This window comes from Galeopterus variegatus, unplaced genomic scaffold (genome assembly GCF_000696425.1).
Source record: "Galeopterus variegatus unplaced genomic scaffold, G_variegatus-3.0.2 Scaffold512, whole genome shotgun sequence".
Taxonomy (NCBI): domain Eukaryota; kingdom Metazoa; phylum Chordata; class Mammalia; order Dermoptera; family Cynocephalidae; genus Galeopterus; species Galeopterus variegatus.
In genome coordinates, this window is record NW_007726623.1 from 85,731 (window position 1) to 103,831 (window position 18,101).

General features: G+C 45.6%; 1 protein-coding gene across 1 annotated transcript in view; it reads left to right on the plus strand.

Annotated features, from left to right (window-relative positions):
* The first annotated feature begins 598 nt into the window (after nucleotides 1-598).
* The window catches only part of MTL5 (metallothionein-like 5, testis-specific (tesmin)), a 41,220-nt gene continuing 23,717 nt past the window's right edge, over nucleotides 599-18,101 (plus strand). Inside the window, exons 1-5 of the mRNA XM_008569567.1 lie at nucleotides 599-1,033; nucleotides 5,149-5,304; nucleotides 7,387-7,507; nucleotides 9,627-9,700; nucleotides 13,502-13,593. Coding sequence (XP_008567789.1) covers nucleotides 599-1,033; nucleotides 5,149-5,304; nucleotides 7,387-7,507; nucleotides 9,627-9,700; nucleotides 13,502-13,593 — 878 coding nt within the window. The remainder of the gene's footprint in view (nucleotides 1,034-5,148; nucleotides 5,305-7,386; nucleotides 7,508-9,626; nucleotides 9,701-13,501; nucleotides 13,594-18,101) is intronic.

Genomic DNA, 18,101 nt, shown 5'->3' on the forward strand with positions numbered 1-18,101 from the left:
GGCCCCTGTGCAAGCCCCCGACCCCCTGGCCACCCGCGGCGGTCCTGAGAGGGCTGAAAAAAATTACTTAAAGACTGAGGTCAGAAGTCAAGCTCGGGGGTCCCACCTAGCACTGCCTCACACTCGCCGCGGGCCTGTTTCCATACCTGAGCCTAGAGGGGCTGACCCCTGGAGTGGCTTCCACCCCGCACCTGCGGGACTCCGGGTCCCTTCCCTCCCCGGTCTGGCCCCGCCCGCCCCAGCCCGGGCCACGCCCCTTTCGCTCCCAGCCCCGCCCCTCTGCCTAGTCCCGCCCACTTCCCCAACTGCCAACGGCCGCGGGCGTGTGAGTCCCGGCCTGCGCCCGGTCCCCGCATCGGGCCCTCGGCAGCCAGGGCGGCCCCAGGTGTGTACCCCTGAGGGGACCTCGGGTCTGCAAGGCGGGGAGGGGGACGGGGTCCCCGGGACACCCTCCCCAGCCGGCCCTGCTGGAGACGACACACCCCCTGGCCGGGGCCTCGTCGCCTCAGCGGGCCGTGTCGTTGCAGGTGCGCGGCCCCCGCCGACCCGCCGCGAGCAGGCTGCGGGGCGATGCCCGGCCCGCCGTCCCCTCGGCGCCATGGAAGAGGCCCCTCTGCTCGGCGGGATGTCCGGCCCGGACGACGACCTGGTGACGGAGCTCTTCAGCCCGGAGAGTCCGTTTCTCTCTGAAAACGTGGCCCCGAAGGCCCCCGCGGGGGCGCAGTACGACGACGCCGAGTTCCCCGGCTTCCGGGACGCCTACCTGGGCGCCGCCGAGCCCGCGGAGCCCCTGCTGCGCGCGTTCAGCCCCGGGCTGGGCGCCGACGGCAAGAGCGAGGCCAAGGCGGAGCTCCTGGCGGACGGGGACGACCAGGGCCACCCGGCGCTCCCCGAGCCCGCGGGCCCGCAGCCGCCCGCCTTCTGCCTGCACTTGCTGTCCTCGCTGCTGACCCCCTACCGCGGCCCCAACGTCGTGCCCCTGGGCGCCTGGGCCAGGGACGGGGCCGCCCAGGCCGGAGTCCAGGTGATTCCAGTAAGAGCCCCCTGGGAGTTGGGCACCATACCCGACCCCTTCCCAGACTGATCTGTGAGTCCTCTGGTCTGTACCGAGACTTGTCAGTGCGAACGTTTTTCCTGGGTCACCAGCGTCCCTGGTTACACATCCTACTGAGGTCGGAGGTAGGGTCGCGGGCCCAGAGTCAACCCACTCTGTTCCCTTCCCAGGTTCTTGACCCCGCCCCAGGAAAGAATTCAAGGGCAGAGTCACAGCAGACCATGAGAACAAATTTAATAAAATAGATAAGAATACAGGTTCTACGGAGAGAGTGCAGCCTAGCTCTGGAGACTGAGCAGGGCCCGCACCAAGTTTAACACAAAAGCAAGTTCAGGGGCCGGCCTGTGGCTCACTCGGGAGAGTGCGGTGCTGACAACACCAATGCCACGGGTTCGGATCCCATATAGGGATGGCCGGTTTGATCACTGGGTGAGCGTGGTGCTGACAAAAGCAAGTTCAGGGGCCGGCCTGTGGCTCACTGGGGAGAGTGCGGTGCTGACAACACCAATGCCACGGGTTCGGATCCCATATAGGGATGGCCGGTTTGATCACTGGGTGAGCGTGGTGCTGACAAAAGCAAGTTCAGGACAGACATCAAGCCTAACAAAAGCAAGAAAAAAATAAAGTTCAGTACAAAGTGCAGGCTGACTCGAAAGAGTGAGCAGCCGCTTGCTGAAAGCAAGTTCCATGCCTGCAAAGCACAAGCTGCCTCCAGGAAAGTGAGCAACAGCCCTGTCTTCCGCTGAGATTAGGTTACTACAGTTTCTCTATTCAGCTAAAGGGGTGGCTCCCAGTTAGGTAACATTTAGTCTTGCACGTGCTCAGTGGGTCTCTTCCTGGAGCATGTTCATTGGTCAAATCGCAATACACGCACTGGCATATTCAAGAATATTCTGTGCTCTCTACTGAGCATGCCCAGCCACTGGATTAGCATAAACCAGCCCTCTGTGGTCTCATTTTCCCAGTGTTGGTGCTGAAAAATGTCTAACTTGCAGTAGTGCCTTTCCTCCAAGGGAGAGTCCAGAGGATGGGACCTGAGACCTCAGGGAGTGGCTGGAAACCTAGAGGTGTGTCCTGAAACCGAACCCAGGGAAACTGAGCACCTTCTGTATGAGTACGTCTCACTGGATTCCGTAATTTTGGACAGGGCACATCCCCTTGGTAATCCAAGATGCATCCATCCATCCTGCCAAGCCCTCTTCCTGAAAGTGATTTACCTCCTGGGTCAGTGCTTCAAGGCTGGCCTAACCATGCAGATAGCATGCAAGGAAAGAGAGGGAAAAAATTCGAAAGTGTGTTAAGCCCTGGCCCGGTTGCTATCATTGGCATCAGGAAAGAAGCCCTATTTGTTTGAGTAACTCGCATCAGTGAAAACAAATGCAGTATGATGGAGGGCTCTTGTGCTTCCATTTCACATGTTTTTCTTTAAATTTATCAGTCTTGTAATTCACAGCAAGAACTCTGTTAATACTTGCGTTTTTTAAGCCTTCAAATCAAGATATTAATCTTGCCTTTGCTAATAAGTGATTGTTCTTGAAGCGTATGTAATATGAATCAGAGTCTAAATAAGTTCTTGCTAACTGTAGCTCACTGCCCTCTTTTGCTTATGGATAACCACTGGTAAATTTCTGTTCTGTTCTTGCTGAAACTAAACAAAATCAGTTTTTGAAGGAAACAAAGGATTCCAAGAAAATGTGCACTGACCCCACACAAGGACCCAGCTTGGAAAACTAGATTACTTGTCCATTATAGATTAAGCCTTAGTGGGACATCTTTGAGACAAGTGTTGAGATGGCTGGAGTCTGACTTCATATCTCTTAAGCCACAGCAGCAGGAGCTTGGATTTCTGGTTTTCTTACATTGTCACCTCTGGTCCTTTGTGTAAAGGAAAAGGTGGGGCAGAGGCTGGGGCCTCCGCTGTCCTCTCAGTTTGTCCTTAGCGGAACCAGAGAGCACATCTAGTCCCCCCAGCCTTCTCCCAGCACAGAGGTCTTCCTTAGTACCTTTTTCACATGGTTTGAAATGTTAGAAACTCCATTTTGCTTCCCAGTGGAACTCATGTCCCAGCACCTTCTGCTTGTTGGTCCTAGCTTGGCTCCCATCCTTCCCAAAGGAGTCAGTGAGCATAATCAGAACAGGGAAGGGAATTAGCTAATATTAAAGATAGTAAAATTCTCCAATTTTAACAGATTGCTGGTTTGACAAAGTGAAGAAGAGACTGCTTTTTGAATTTTTATTGACTATTTCCTGATTCATTAATAAAATGAAAAAGATACAGCATGGATATGTTTATTTAAGCAGAGTGGGATTACTTTCCAGTAATGTTTATTCAGGGTGAATTGCTAATTTCCTTTTTCTTGAAATTCATTCCCACATATTGACCTTCTTTTAGATCCATTCTGTAAAAACAGAATTTTACTGCAATATAAGTAGTTCAGATATTAGCTGCATGGGCCTGAGGACATGATACATTTTTTACCTAAGTATTTCTTGATTACCGGGAAGTAAATTAATCTAAACTTTGATGGCAGGTGAATGGCAAGTTCCCCAAAGCAGAAAGCAGAAGAAAATTTTTGATTTTCTATACTTCTATAAAGTTTGAAATATCTAAATAAAGCTATAACTTGAAATATAGTTAAACTTTCCTCTATTTCTTTTAAGATTTATACCTAAATACTAGTCTGCTGTGCAAGTAGCTTGCTTGTACATAGTAAATGGTTATTATTTGTTTGGGCCTCTGATTTTCTTAGGTTAAACAATCTCTTAAGTTTCAGTCAACATCCACATTTTGAAAGGTAGATACCTGCTCTGTGATTTTATGTCAGGTCTTTAGAATGTTACCTTAGAATCATCTTTTTTGAAGGACTTTCTGACCTGCCTCCTGGCCTTTGGGGAGACTCACGTGTGCTCTCTAACAGCCAGCCTGGGCAGGTGGAGGTTAAGGGGGCGGGCAGGGATGATGCCAAGTGTGAGCTGTTTCTCGATCTTCCTTACATTCTCATCAAACTTTAAAAAGAAGCATCCCAATTTTGAAACACTCAATTCTGATGGGTTTGGTTTTTTTTTTTAAACCATTGGGACTTTTTAGGTTTTTTAATACCATTGATTTTTCAGTAGTATCATTTCATTTCTCCCTATTTTTGGCAATTTTGCTGGTGTATCACTGAGTTGACAGTTGTTGCAGAGGATCACTTAAAAACAAAACAGGCAGTTATTCCCGCTCTCACGTTTCATATTATTGTCCTACTATTAAGTCAGGAAAGGGCTACCATTTAATAATAAATGTTACTATAAATACATTATAAATGATAAATTACATTTTAAACATTACTAAAACATCATCCTTACTAAAACTTCACCCAGGACTTCAGGCTTCTTGAGGAAAAACCATTTAATACTATCGAATGAGCGTCCTTGGAGAATAGGCAACGAAGGGTCGGCATTTCAGGTGACAGAAAGGTCCAAGCAGGCTTTCAGCTCCACTGGAGTAGGGGTGATTAAGCAGCATGAGAGACACGTGACCAACTGGGGACTCTTCTTGTTTGCTTAGACCATATTTTCGAAACAGCACAAGTGCCACATCAAAATCACATCTCCACACCTCATGGACAAGTGGTTTTGGTCCTCAGAGTCCTCAGTCCCCAGTGAAGTTAATCAGATGGCTTGTTGCCCCTGCTTGGTCTCCTGTAGGGACAATAATAGCTTTAGAAGCAGCAGTGAGGAAGAGAGGCACTAAGGGTAAGGGTGCTCTGTGCCTTAAACTGTAACTCTCGGGCCGGCCCGGTGGCGCACTGCTACAGTGTGCCGCTTGAGAGCACGGCGGCGCTCCCGCCGAGGGTTCAGATCCCACATACAGACCGGTTCTGCTCACTGGCTGAGCAAGGTGCGGACGCAACATCGAGGGTTGCGATCCCATTGCCGGTCCCGGTCTGGTACGGGCGCTACCCTGAGGGTTGCGATCCGTTGCCAGACACGGAAAAAAAAAAACAAAAAACTGTAACTCTTACAGAGAACTCCAATTTAAATTTTCTACATCATGCAGCGGCAAGAGCCAATGTCCAGGTGTTCTCTGAAAATATGATTGCTCTTTTTAGGTTGAAATAAAGGAAGCAGGTGGTACTGTCACAAGTAACAATCCAGAGGAAGCAACTATTCAGAACCGTCTTGCTCAGGAATCCTGCTGCAAGTTCCCATCTTCCCAAGAGCCAGAGGACACCACTGCCTGTTCTAAGAAAGACTCAAGCCCAATGGTAATTATGCCAAAGAAAATGTTTGTGACTAACATTATACTAAATGTTGGACCCTTATCATTACTAAATCACTAGATTCTTTTGATCATTTTTCATTCTGTTCACTCATTGAATTAGTGTTTTTGGTTGTCTCATCTATGAAAAGAGGGAGCTCAACTTTTCAACACGGTGAAAGAGCCTTGTACCTTTAAGATTCTAATTTCTGCTTGATCTTAGCAAATCAAACAAAGATTAGGACATTGCTGGTTTCATTAAGCACAAGTCACATCAGTCATGCAGAAGTGGGGGTTGGGCACTGGGTTGGGGATAGTGGGGCACATAGGGCTTGGCATATTGGTGGACGGTGGGTTGAAGTTCTGTGGCTTCAGGGCAGAGGCTGCTTCCTTCCTTCATGTCTGCAAATTCCTAGTGATAACAACCAGCACTTGTATAGCATATGCAATCAGTCACATCTGTGGTTTATGTGATATTTTTGCATCTTTCTTATTTCATTTAATCCTCCTAACTCTATAGGGTAGGCATTATTGTTATCCCCATTTTATGGATAAGAAAACTGAAATGGCACATCCTCTGTGTTAGTCTTTGTAGTTGTGAGTGGTGTATCTAGAACTCTGATCTCACTCTGATGAGGACTTAAGAGTCCAACACTTTTCCTTCAGCAGTTCTTTTTTCCTAGAAATGAGGTCCTAGCTCTAAGATATAAACTTTAACAAGGAAATACTTGAAAATGAGCTCATCACAAACTTTGGCTTAGTCATGGCATACACTAGTACTTGCCTCTGTGTCTGGTTTTACTCGGGGCCAAGGGTTCTAAGAGTGGAGTTTTCCTGGACCCCCAGATTAGGTCAGCAGGATGAGAGCCCTGTGACTCCACTAGACTACAGGGTGGTCTTGGCACACTACCCAGAGGGCAGGGCAGGGCTCCAGGGTAGGTGGCATTTAAGAGAGTGCAATTGAAAGAGGTCTAGAGAGCCCACCTGAGCCTTTCCCCTAGGGGTGAGTGTGTGTGTGTGTGTGTGTGTGTGTGTGTGTAGCTATAACTTTATCCTCCAAATGCAAACAAAGTTCCCCCTGAACACCAATGCTGGCCTCTCATTGAATGTCAGGATAATCTGAAGTTTCGACCCAGCGATCTGCACCTTACTGCTACCTTAGGCTCTGTGTGTGCTGTTTCGATAACACTGGTCCTTTATGCCTATTTGGGTTTTCCTGTCTAGATTATAAGCAGTTTAAGGGCAGAAACCACAGGTTTTCCATTTGGTTGTGGAATTGGCAGCAGTTTGCTGTCAGGAACCACATGTCTCTTGCCTTTGTGTCCATGCCACATGGCCTGAGCCAGGGCCGGGCACACAGTGAGCTCCATCAGTGCTTTTGCTGTACTCAAGGGATTGACTGATGGTCTCAGCTGGCTCACTGCAGATTTATTTATGGTTGGAATCCAAGTTGGGATCTGACAGTGCTAGTAAGGCCCAGGAAGATTCTTGAATTTTCCAGTTCTTGGATTAACTTTTCTTAGCTGTATTTGTAGGAAATTTAATAAATGGACATTTTAAAAAGTCACGTGTTAAATAATAGCATGTGCATGTAGCAGGAAAGAACAACTGTAGTAACACTAAAGATTATTCTAAGTATGTGACCAGCTAGAGAAAGGGAATCAGGGGGACACAGTCTCTCTTAGAGTTATCCAGGTGCGACAGGCCCGATGTTCGGCAGAGCAGCACACTGTCCTGTTGCTGTGGACTGTGGAGTCAAGGACAGGGTGAAGGAAGTGTGGGTGCATGATCCCTGACATTCAACTAAATCTCAATGGCCAGACACATGTGGAAAAAGACAGGAGCAGGCACTTCTATTAGCACACTGACGTAGCTCAAGAAACACTTCTGGGAGGTTTTCTGCCCTGTGGTATCTTCAGAAAGCATGTTATTGTAGAATAAGAAATCGAGAACAGATCTACAGTTTTCTATCTTCCATCATAACTTGAATTCTGGATTAAAGCTATTTTCTCAGATTTAAGTTTATTTAGGGTCATTTTACTCGAGTTATCTTTTAAAAATGAAACCTGATCATTATTTTTCATTTTAGGTGATATGTCAGTTGAAAGGGGGTACACAAATGCTGTGTATAGACAATTCTGGCACGAGAGAACTAAAAGCACTTCATTTGGTTCCTCAGTATCAAGACCAAAATAATTATCTACAGTCAGGTACAAAGCAAATTATTAAAAAAGATTATTTCATATGTCATATGTAAGTTGGTAAGTGAATATACTTAGCTTTGTATATAGAGTAAAAGTAAATAGGCAGATAGGTTATTAAACAGGCGAATTGGCTAACCTCCTAGTCCATGTTCGTGAGCTAAGAATAGAACATAATGTGTCTTTATAGACTAATTTATAGATATTGTATTGAGTGTCTCCAGTTCTCGGATAGCTGTCCTCCTCCATGCCAGCTAGCTGCAGAGAGCTGTGTGATCCAACAGGGCCCAACTCCCACCTACAGGGCTCTGTTAGTTATTCTACAAGGGGGTGTGCCCAGCTTGCAGCATCAGCCTTTCCCAGATTGGCCTGGTGGGTTGACTCTTCAGGTGTGATATACGTGATATACATTTTAATGTAAACATCTCAATGTAATCAGTGAGAACTGTCACTGTGCTTTAATCACCATGAGTCCTGAAATAACTATCAAATGATTTATCTGATATTCATTCACTCAGAAACTTCTTTAAACCAGCACAATAATAATAAATGACCTGTACGTACTTGATTATCCTGAGATGCCTTATGAGTTATTAAATAAAGATTAAATGCCATAGTTTTAGGATTGTGTTTAACAAAAGTTATACACTAATTCTTGAAAACTTGGATCTCTAGGTGGACTACACATAATCATGTAACTGTAGATCTTGAGTTTACCAGAACATTTCTTTGTCAGATGATTCACTGACCTTGTCAATAATTTAAAGCCAATATCAAATCCCTGGAGCCCAGGGCAAAAGCAAAATGACTCTTTTTCTCCCCATTCCATCCTGATAGTTTCTTTATCCAAGGACAGAGAAATGTCTTCAAGACATTTACTTTTCCATGGTGAAGCAGCTGGGGCCTTGGTCTCAAGAAGCCCTTTGCTACATATCAGCTGTAGATTTTCTGGTTCTGTATCCAGTAGGTCAGTGCTGCATCTGTGATCCTCTCTGAAGGCAGGACGGTCTTCTTGCCTATTTCCCTTCCTCCTGGCACACGACTAAATCCTGATGCCTTGGCCGGCCCGGTGGCGCACTGGATAGTGCGCCGCTTGGGAAGCGCGGCGGCGCTCCCGCCCGAGGGTTCGGATCCCACATACAGACCGGTTCCCGCTCACTGGCTGAGCGAGATGCGGGAGCAACACCGAGGGTTGCAATCTCGTTGCCGGTCCCCGGTCCGGTGCGGGGGCAACACTGAGGGTTGCGATCCATTGCCAGACACGGAAAAAGACAAAAAAAAGACAAAATAAAAATAAAAATAAAAAAATAAATCCTGATGCCTTATGATCTGCAGAAGGAGAGAGTTTATATAGTGTTCTCTAGTTCAACTTCTTTGTCATACAATCATAGCCCCCTCCTCCAATCTCCTTTGTTACACCGTGTACATATGAAACATCACCATAAAATAAATGCATCCCGTTGCCTAAGTCTGAGTCTCCTTGCTCAAAGGGTGCATAGTCTAGAGAAGGAAATGCGTTCAGCCTGGTGGATGCCTCAGGAGAGTAAGACACATTTCTCCCTTCACTTGAACTCACCAGCATGGAGGTTCACAGCACACTTATTACCTCAGGAATGTTTTTCATGGTGTCCTTAGGCCAAAAAAAAATACGTATCAGTTCCAGTATTAGGTAGTTTTGGTCCAAATAGCTTAATGAATATTTATATCCTAACAACTTAGTAACCATCTGAAAAAGAGAATACACATAAATTGAATGTAGTTCACTGTGGTGTCCAACAGAAGTCGCTGGGCTTTCTTTGAAAATGTAAAATATCCAGTGGTGTCCTGGTGAGCACACAGTTTGGGAATCTTGGCACTGGCAACACTTTTTTTTAGCATTAGTAGACTATCCCTGGAAGCTCAGGTCAAGTAGCTTTATGACCAAAAAAAAAAAAACCCCAATGTGTGTAATCAGTAAAAAATACTGACCCAAAAGGTTTTATAGAATAAAAAAACATAAATAGGATCAAGATAAGCTTAAGTAACTTTGCTCATGATAAATCCATAGTACATTTTTGTACTTTCTTCCATGTACTAGTAGAAGAGGAACAATTATACTATCAATTAATTTTAATTGTCTTCCTTACAGATGTCCCTAAACCAATGACTACTTTAGTAGGAAGATTTTTGCCAGTACCAGCAAAATTAAATCTCATTACACAAGTGAGTCATTGTTTCAATAACAAATACAGTTGGGCATTATTGTCTCTTGAAATTTCGATTGTTGCAGTTGGAATTACTCAGGAAATATAATTTATTCTTCATGTAAAAATCAACAACAAGACCTTTACCAAGTGCCCCACCCTTGTGCACCATGTTAGACACCGTGGGAAGGATGAGTACGTCACAGGCACGTTCTTTGCAGCTCTGCGAGCCGGTCTTGTTCTTCCCCATTTGCTGAACTTGTCCTTCACAGCCCCGAACATCCCTCACCTTCCTCAGTGCTATGGAAATGCTTTTTTAAAGTCTGTTTTTATGATTGTACCGCAATATGTGCTTATTACACATAATTAGAAGACGGATGTCTCCCCAGTCTTGCTATAAAATGTTACCTCCCCAGAAGAGCCTTCCCTGCTCCCCAGTGTAGACAGCCAGACAGTCACAGCACCCCGCTCATTCCCTGCACAGCACTGTCGCTATCTTATGTTTTTTGGTTGCATAGTTTTGTCTGCATCTGTCCGTGGGAATGCAAGCACCATGGCAGCAGAGGTTGCGTGTGCCTTGTTCATCTCTATAAACTGAGGACTGGCACAAACCTGGCACATAGAGAGCATTCATTCACCCGTCAGCAGGGCAGGCAGTAGTCTGAGCACTTGGGTTACATCAGTGAGAAAAGCGAACCCCCAACAAAACACAACACACAACTCTACCCTCCTACAGCTTACATTTTAGTGCCGGAGATGGACAATAAGCATATCTAATAAGTAAGTTATGTCATGTGTTAGGAGAACAGAGGAAGGGAATTGGGAGAATGGGGGTTTGGTGGGGAAGAAAGCCGGTTGCAAATTTAACCAGAGTGGTCACAGCTCCATTGAGAAGGTGGCATTTGAGCAGTCTCTGAAGAGATGAGGGAGTGGAAGAACATTGCAGGCAGAGGGAACAGCCCAGGCCTCAGGTAGGGTAATGCCTCTGTAGAGACCGTGAGAAGGCCAGTGGGGCTGGGATGGAGTGAGCAAGGGGAGGGTCGCAGGAAGGAAGTCAATGTTCACTCCACTGGAAGAGGGGCTGGCAGGGAGGAGGGGTCAAGGTGAGAGTGGGAAACCTGCATTTGCGACAATCTTGGTGACAGAGGATGGTGGCTCCGAGCAGGTGGTAGCAGTAGTGATGGTGAGAAAGCTGCTCAGGATACTCTGAAGGATGAGCTAACAGGACTTGCTGAGGAATTGGATGTGGGATGTAAGGGAAAGAGAGGAGTCAAGTATGCCCTCAAGATCTTCAGCCTGCACAAATGGAAAGGTGGAGTTTCCATCAACACAGATGAGATAAGGCAAGTTTCATGAGGGTGTCTAGGAGTTCCGTTCGGACGTGGTAAATTGGAGGTGTCTCAGGCATCTGCAGATGTGGTGTCGGAGTTCAGAGTGAATAGGATCTGGGCTGGAGGTATGAAGCTGGGAGTCGCCAGTGCATGGACGGCATTTAAAGCCTTGTGCATAGATGAGATCTCTAAGGGAGTGAGTGTAGATACAGTTAAATATTTGTTGAATGAGTAAATAAATATTTCTCAAATGACAATACAGTCATGTGCCACATAGTGATGTTTCGGTCAACAACGGCCGCATATATGACTGTGGTCCCATCAGATTATAATGGAGCTGGCGGTGTGTGGTAGGCCACCCCATCTCAGTCTGTGTGAGTACACTATGATGTTCACACAGTGATGAAATCGCCTGGGGCCACATTTCTCAGAACGCATCCTGGTCCTTAAACAATGCGTGATGGGATCGGCCGGCAGGCAAGTGAGCATTGAGCAGCGCAGGAGTGAACAAGTGGGAGCTGTGACCTGCTGGGCACGGGTGGCTGCGGGTGGCTGCGGGTCTGTGCTGGTTTTGCCATAACCCTCCTACCTGCTGGCCTTTTCCACGTCGCTGGCCTTCTCTTCAGTTTCAGCCACCGTCACGAAGGCACACACTGCGCCTGCTCTCCCACCTGTAAGGGCTCGCACTGGCAATGCTCCTGTTTGACCACAAGCTCCTCCCCATCTTTCCTTGATGGTGTTTACTATTGTCCCTATTCTGGCTCCCCCTGACTTCCTATACAGTGTGGACCTCAGGGACAATTCTCTTAACTGCATTTGCTGCATCCCTGAACCCCTCGCTGCCTTCCAGACCCCCACTTCTGTACATTATTTACAGCCTCACTGCTCAAAGCATGACACGTGGGCCTGAAGCATTGTCATTGCCTGGGAGCTTGCTAGGAGGGCAGAATCTGCATTAGACAAGATCCCGAGGTGATTTGTGCACACAGTGCAGTCTGAGAAGCCCTGCCTTAGAGTTTACTCTCTTCTCTCCTAGGTGACCAAACATTGCTGAAGAAACTCATAGATTCTAGCATAAAGTTGCCCTGGATTTACTATGTAGTACCTACGAGACATCTCTCTGCCCTGCTTTACTTTGGGGCTAAATAAGCAAAGGGGAAAAAAATTAATTTTACCTGGTTTATGTAAAGAATTGCCTCAACCCTGAGAATTGTGAAATTCTTTCTCCTAAAAAATGCAGAATTCTTCAGACTGCCATCTGGAGACATCAGCTTAACAGTCACATGTCTGGATAACAGTGAAAGGGACATGAGCCTCAGCTAGTGCACACTCCCTCCTGTAAACGCAGGGAGAGGAGAGCACACCACTGCTCCCAGCCAGACAGAAAAAGGGCTCCTGCAGGGAGAGGCCTGTGGTCTCAGGACTCTGATGTGTAAATGAGGGAGTTGAGCCTAGGGCTGCTTCTCAATGTCTTCCAGCCCTAACAGGCAGTGATCACGTGCAATTTGAAAAGGGGCAGGAGAGGAAGTGGAGAGGATGAATAAAATGTATGTTTTTCTAAGACTATGCTTCTAAATAAAGCTTATTTTAAATTTCCATTTTTGGAAGGTGGAGGTGACAAGGACAGGATGTTTAATTGTGATATATACAAATAATCTCAAAACCTAATTTTATTCAACACTTATAAGTTCTTCAAGCTTCTGATAAGAAGGAAATTAGATCAGTGCTGGTTTTGCTGTCTGTTCCTTTCCCTGTGAAGAGCCTCTGTGAGCCACCCTGATGAGGACTATAAAGGAAAAAATGAGCACTGAGAGAGCAAACAGCGTGGATAATGCAGAGATTGTCAGTGCTGGTTTTGCTGTCTGTTCCTTTCCCTGTGAAGAGCCTCTGTGAGCCACCCTGGTGAGGACTATAAAGGAAAAAATGAGCACTGAGAGAGCAAACAGCGTGGATAATGCAGAGATTAGGACATTACTTCTGAATTTGTTGAAACTGACTACAAAATGTTTTTTTTGAACAGACAAAAAATAGTGGTCGCCAATGAGACTTCAAATGTCAAGACCTCTTATACTACAAATATAATAATAATAATTTAAGAACAATTTTAGTTTATGGAAATGTGTAAGTGAATTTATTTCACAATCGATAGTTCATAAAAATGAAAAAGTATTCCATTATAATACCTCTGGCCAGCCAAGTGACAGCTGTGTGTGCTGCTGGCCAGCTGGCCACGTGGCCTGCGTCCTTGCACACTTGCCCCTTTGTCTGCTTTCCCAGCCCCCAGGCACCTGGCAGGTGGGCAGGTCTGTGAATTGACCTTGGCTCAGGATTTAGTAGATTCATTGTGGTAATAGGACACGGTTTTAAAGGGATTGTGATGTAAACTTCTAGAAGAAAAAGAATCATTTTGATCTGTACGTAGGGGTGGCTGGCTGGAACTTTTAAAACACATGCTAATTCAAAATATTCTTGCCTTTGATTATGTACAGCTTGATAATGGAGCCTTACTATCAGCAGTCAATGGGTCTGCTTTCTCCTTGGGATCAACTACGCCAGGACCACCAAAAATAACATTGGCTGGGTAAGTATTAAAAGCAATAAATTGTCATTTCCTTTAATGTTTAAGAGGTTTTGGGATACATTTGTGATCTTCTATGCTATAAAATTACCTTCACTTGCAAACCTTCATGACTTCTGAAAAATTATTTTTTACCTAAAGCAGTGCCACTAACAACGCTGCTGTCAGGTCTGGTTCCGTTGTTGCTGGAAACACTGATCTGGAACCTCCATTTGTTTCCACTCTACTGTCGCTGTCCTGTGTCAGTGTTTCAGATGCTTGTTGCCATTTATAGTTCTGTCTTGATTTCACACCAATTCAAACTGTGCTGGTCTATTTCTTTTTTGTGGTCATCAATGTAAGTAATGAAGCGGCAGCCACTGAATACTGACGGTGGTCTGCAGACTGCCCTTGTGGGCTGCCTCTGCTGCTGCCTTCTGTGCTAAGTTGGCTCATGCTCTATGGCAGGTGCCCATGCATACGTCTATACTCGTGATCTCCAGGTGGATGTGGGCTGCACTTATCCAGAACCTTGTCTTGCCATTTTAAAGTTGTGTTTATAATTGTAACTAATTAAACTAACCAAGCTGGTTGAAACTCTGGCCAAGTTAACATTCATGTACAAACAGTGGTCTGGGCAATGCTTCCTTTCATTGAGCTGCGTAGTTGATCATGGAGATCAGTCTATTCCTACCTCCAAGAGCTTTTTGGCCCACAGTCTAATGCAATCATACTTCCCGGGGCCTGAAAGACAGCAGGTCAAGCACCTTGCAAGATGTAAACTGCAGTCTCTAGTGCTTTCCAGGCTCCTGCAGGTTCTGCCCTCGACATCATTATGGCCTTGGTAAGTGTGAGGAGAGCTGTTTGGGGACAGGAATGAAAAAGCGTTAAGTGAACCACTTGGGAGGGCTCTGGAGACATACTGGAATTCAGTCAAAGCTTTCACCTCTGCATTGTCGCCGAAGGAGTTTGGTTTCTCATGTGACTTCAGTTTTAGCAATGGCTCTTGCAGCTGGTTGTAACCCTGCGCCGAGGTTGATGACTTTCGATTATTCGATGGAATAAGACTGTATGACACCATTCTCCTGGCTTCACTCTCTCGGTGTGATTGATCAGTGAGGATGCGGTTAGTATCATTGTAACTGGTCACCTCATCATGGCTGCTAACATTTCTGGGCAAAACAAAAACAACTTAAGCAACTTCCAGGTTCCGCTGATAGCATTGCATCTTTGGTTATACAGGATGATCTAATACATTATGATCCTGAAGATACCCACTTTATCTTTCTTGTAATCTGGGGTCTGGTCAATGGTATTACATCGTCACGTACTTTATTGTGTCTAAACATCACGGGAACTTGATCCTTCTAGTACTCTGAGTGTGCGTTCTCACACTGCAGTGCCACTTGAGGCTTCGCTGTACTGCAGCTGGTGTGCATCTGCACAGAGGAGCGGTACAGAGGGAGTTTTCACTGCAGCATGTTTCTCTTTTCCTCTTCTCCTTCCCCCTCCTCCCCTTCTTCCTCCTTTCTCCTCCTTCTCCTCTTCCTTCCTGTGCTATACTAGGTTTTCTCAATAAGTCACTTATTTTTTTCTTTATTTTGAGGTAGTTATGCAGGTTACAAAAGATTTTTCTTTTATAAATGATGTGCCAGGAGCAACATGAGCTTTGTGTTTGTATGTTTTTTGCTGCAAATAATTACTTGATTCAATGTCACTCTGCTGAATCAGCCCTGATGATTTTTATCTTAATATCCACAGTACTGATGGTATGTTGGAATCTCTACCAATTTATTATTTATCATAAGGGAGTGGTCAGAGAATGGTGTGCTGGCGTGTCATTCTGTGTGAGTGCCCAACCGGGATTAATTTACTGCACCACTCTGTACACTTCATTAGCCCTCTTCTGACACTTCCACAAGAGAGCAAGGCCAAACTAGGTCTGAAGATATCAGGAAAGAAACTGTGGCAGCCCAGTAGGTTCAAATGTGCCTAACCTAGTAGCTGACATAGAAGCAGGCCAGCTTGGGCCTTACGGCCAGCAGTCCAGATGCGTGACTTCACCCAAGCATCATTCTTAGAGTTGAATCATCATTCTTAGAGTTGGATAGTGAACTGGCCAACTTGTTAACTAGCTCATCATATTAATAAGACTTTTAATAAAAATTCATGTCCTGTCACTCTGTATAGTTTTAATAATCTGATTATGTATCAGGTAATAAGTGTGAATTCTGACCCATCATCGATGCGCATCATTCTTAGAGTTGAATAGTGAACTGGCCAACTTGTTAACTAGCTCATCATATTAATAAGACTTTTAATAAAAATTCATGTCCTGTCACTCTGTGTAGTTTTAATAATCTGATTATGTATCAGGTAATAAGTGTGAATTCTGACCCATCATCGATGCTATTGTTTTTGGTAACATAATGAACAGCATAAGGAAGACTATTTTGGAGTCCCCTTCTCTGGAAACTTTTTCTTAAGGAGGAGATTATATCTCGTTGTGGTGTCGTCTATTTATAATGCTTTTCTGAGGCACAGCTGTCCATATCTCTTCTAACTCTTCTAATGTTTTAATTTTTAGATCAGCACTAAGACAGCAGTCACGTTTATTAGAGCCAGAGAAGTTTTTCCCATTTAGTTTCCATTACAATCGACAGGGCCCCTGACTGTCCCATCCTCGCTCTGTGCTCATTCCTCACATAGTGTCTTTGCTTGTGCCGATATTACAACGGAAGCATCCCTTTGACCAGTCACAAAGAAACCTCATGACCTCAAAAGTTGATGTCACGTTCTATTTCCTTCAAAAGTATTTTGTTTTAATTTCTTTCATCTATATTAAACTATACTGTCTCTGAATTTTTATAGCATTTACAGTCAGTATAAAACAATTTGACAGTTGATTATATACTATCTTATGTTTTCTCATTTTTTAATTGTATATGTTTCATGTCCCTGGTTATTTGGTGGATTCCTCCAGGACAGACACCATAAATTAAAAATATATTTATTTTTGGTGTCCTCTGAAGCACTTATCACAGTCCTGGCCACATGATGATCCCTTAGTAAATGCCTATTGGCCTCTTCCTGATGCCGTAGATACTCATCAAACTATACTCCCTCCTTCCACAATTATGGCAGGTCACCACTGGAATGTCTCCATGTGCCCCTACCCCACTTACTAAAGGAAAGAGTTTTGGTTCCTCCGGACAGAGAGTGCCAGGCCACCTGTGCCCCAGCTCAGGGCAGGTCTGAGAGGGCCAAGGGCTAGAGCAGTGAAGTAGGTGTCAGAGCCCCCTCCTCTGCATGGGGCCCAGGTCTGACCACAGGTGACCAGGCCAGGGGGACAAGATAGCTAGACCTGCCACTTCCAAGCACCCACGAGATTGGGACGCTGCAGCTTTCCAATCTATAAAGGAAAAGCTAAACTGGATGAATACTAAATTAATACAGCATTCAGTGACATTGTTTGGGGACATTATCTTAAAAATGGGAGTTATCTCCAGAAGAAGTAACAATTAGCAGCTTGTCCATGTGTCAGGTACCATTAGCTGTTCCCATGGGGGGCAGGGGGTGGCAGGGATGGTCACTAAACAGAGACACAGACAGTGAGAACGGTGTGGAAGACCAGCACAGGGGGTGGCAGGGGTGGCAGGGATGGTCACTAAACAGAGACACAGACAGTGAGAACGGTGTGGAAGACCAGCACATCAAGCACGGGTGGCGCCCATGGCAGAGCAGAGGGGAGGATAGGCAAGGTAGGGTGACATAAGACTGGCAGCAGTGCCAACAGTTAAGCAAGATGGCTGAGTAGGGGACTCAGAGCATGGAAGGCAGGGCAAGGGCGCCTCTCTTCAGGAGATTTGTATTAATTTTACATATAGCAAACCACATGGAGTAATTTCCATGCATTAGTCTTGTGCCAAGTACTGCTCTAGTTCCAACACCCAGCTGTGTCTTTGCTCAGAGTAGCCAGTGCCTTGCAGTGACAAAGCCTGCACACATAGTCTCACACAGCACATGGCCGAGTGGGATAGACACACACACCCACCAGTGCTCAGGGACAGCCCTTATCACAACTGGTGGTGCTGTACACGTGTCCCTCCTTTTTACCAAAATCTCCTAAGCTTTTTATGTTACTAATATTCTGAGTTCCCTTAGTGGGCATCGCTTCTAAGCAATACTTGTGAACTTTTCCCGATTGTTTAACCTGAAGCTGCCTCTTGTGTTTAGCAACATCTAGCGACACATCAGAGGACGAATTGGTTTCTCTTCTCCAGTGCCCCAAAGATGATTTCCAGGCTAATCACCAAATGCAGTTAGGAGGGAGTTATAATCCCTTCCTAAAATGAGGGAGGCCCCCAATGATCACATGAAACACTAGAAACATGCTTTGATCCTGTTGGCAGTGTCGCCGTGCAGACAGCTTTAACATTGGTGTAACAGAACATGAGCAGTGGCTTATCTATTGTTCTTTCATTCATACTTCCCATTAGTGTCCAGATTTGGGGCATGAGGGAGACCTGTTT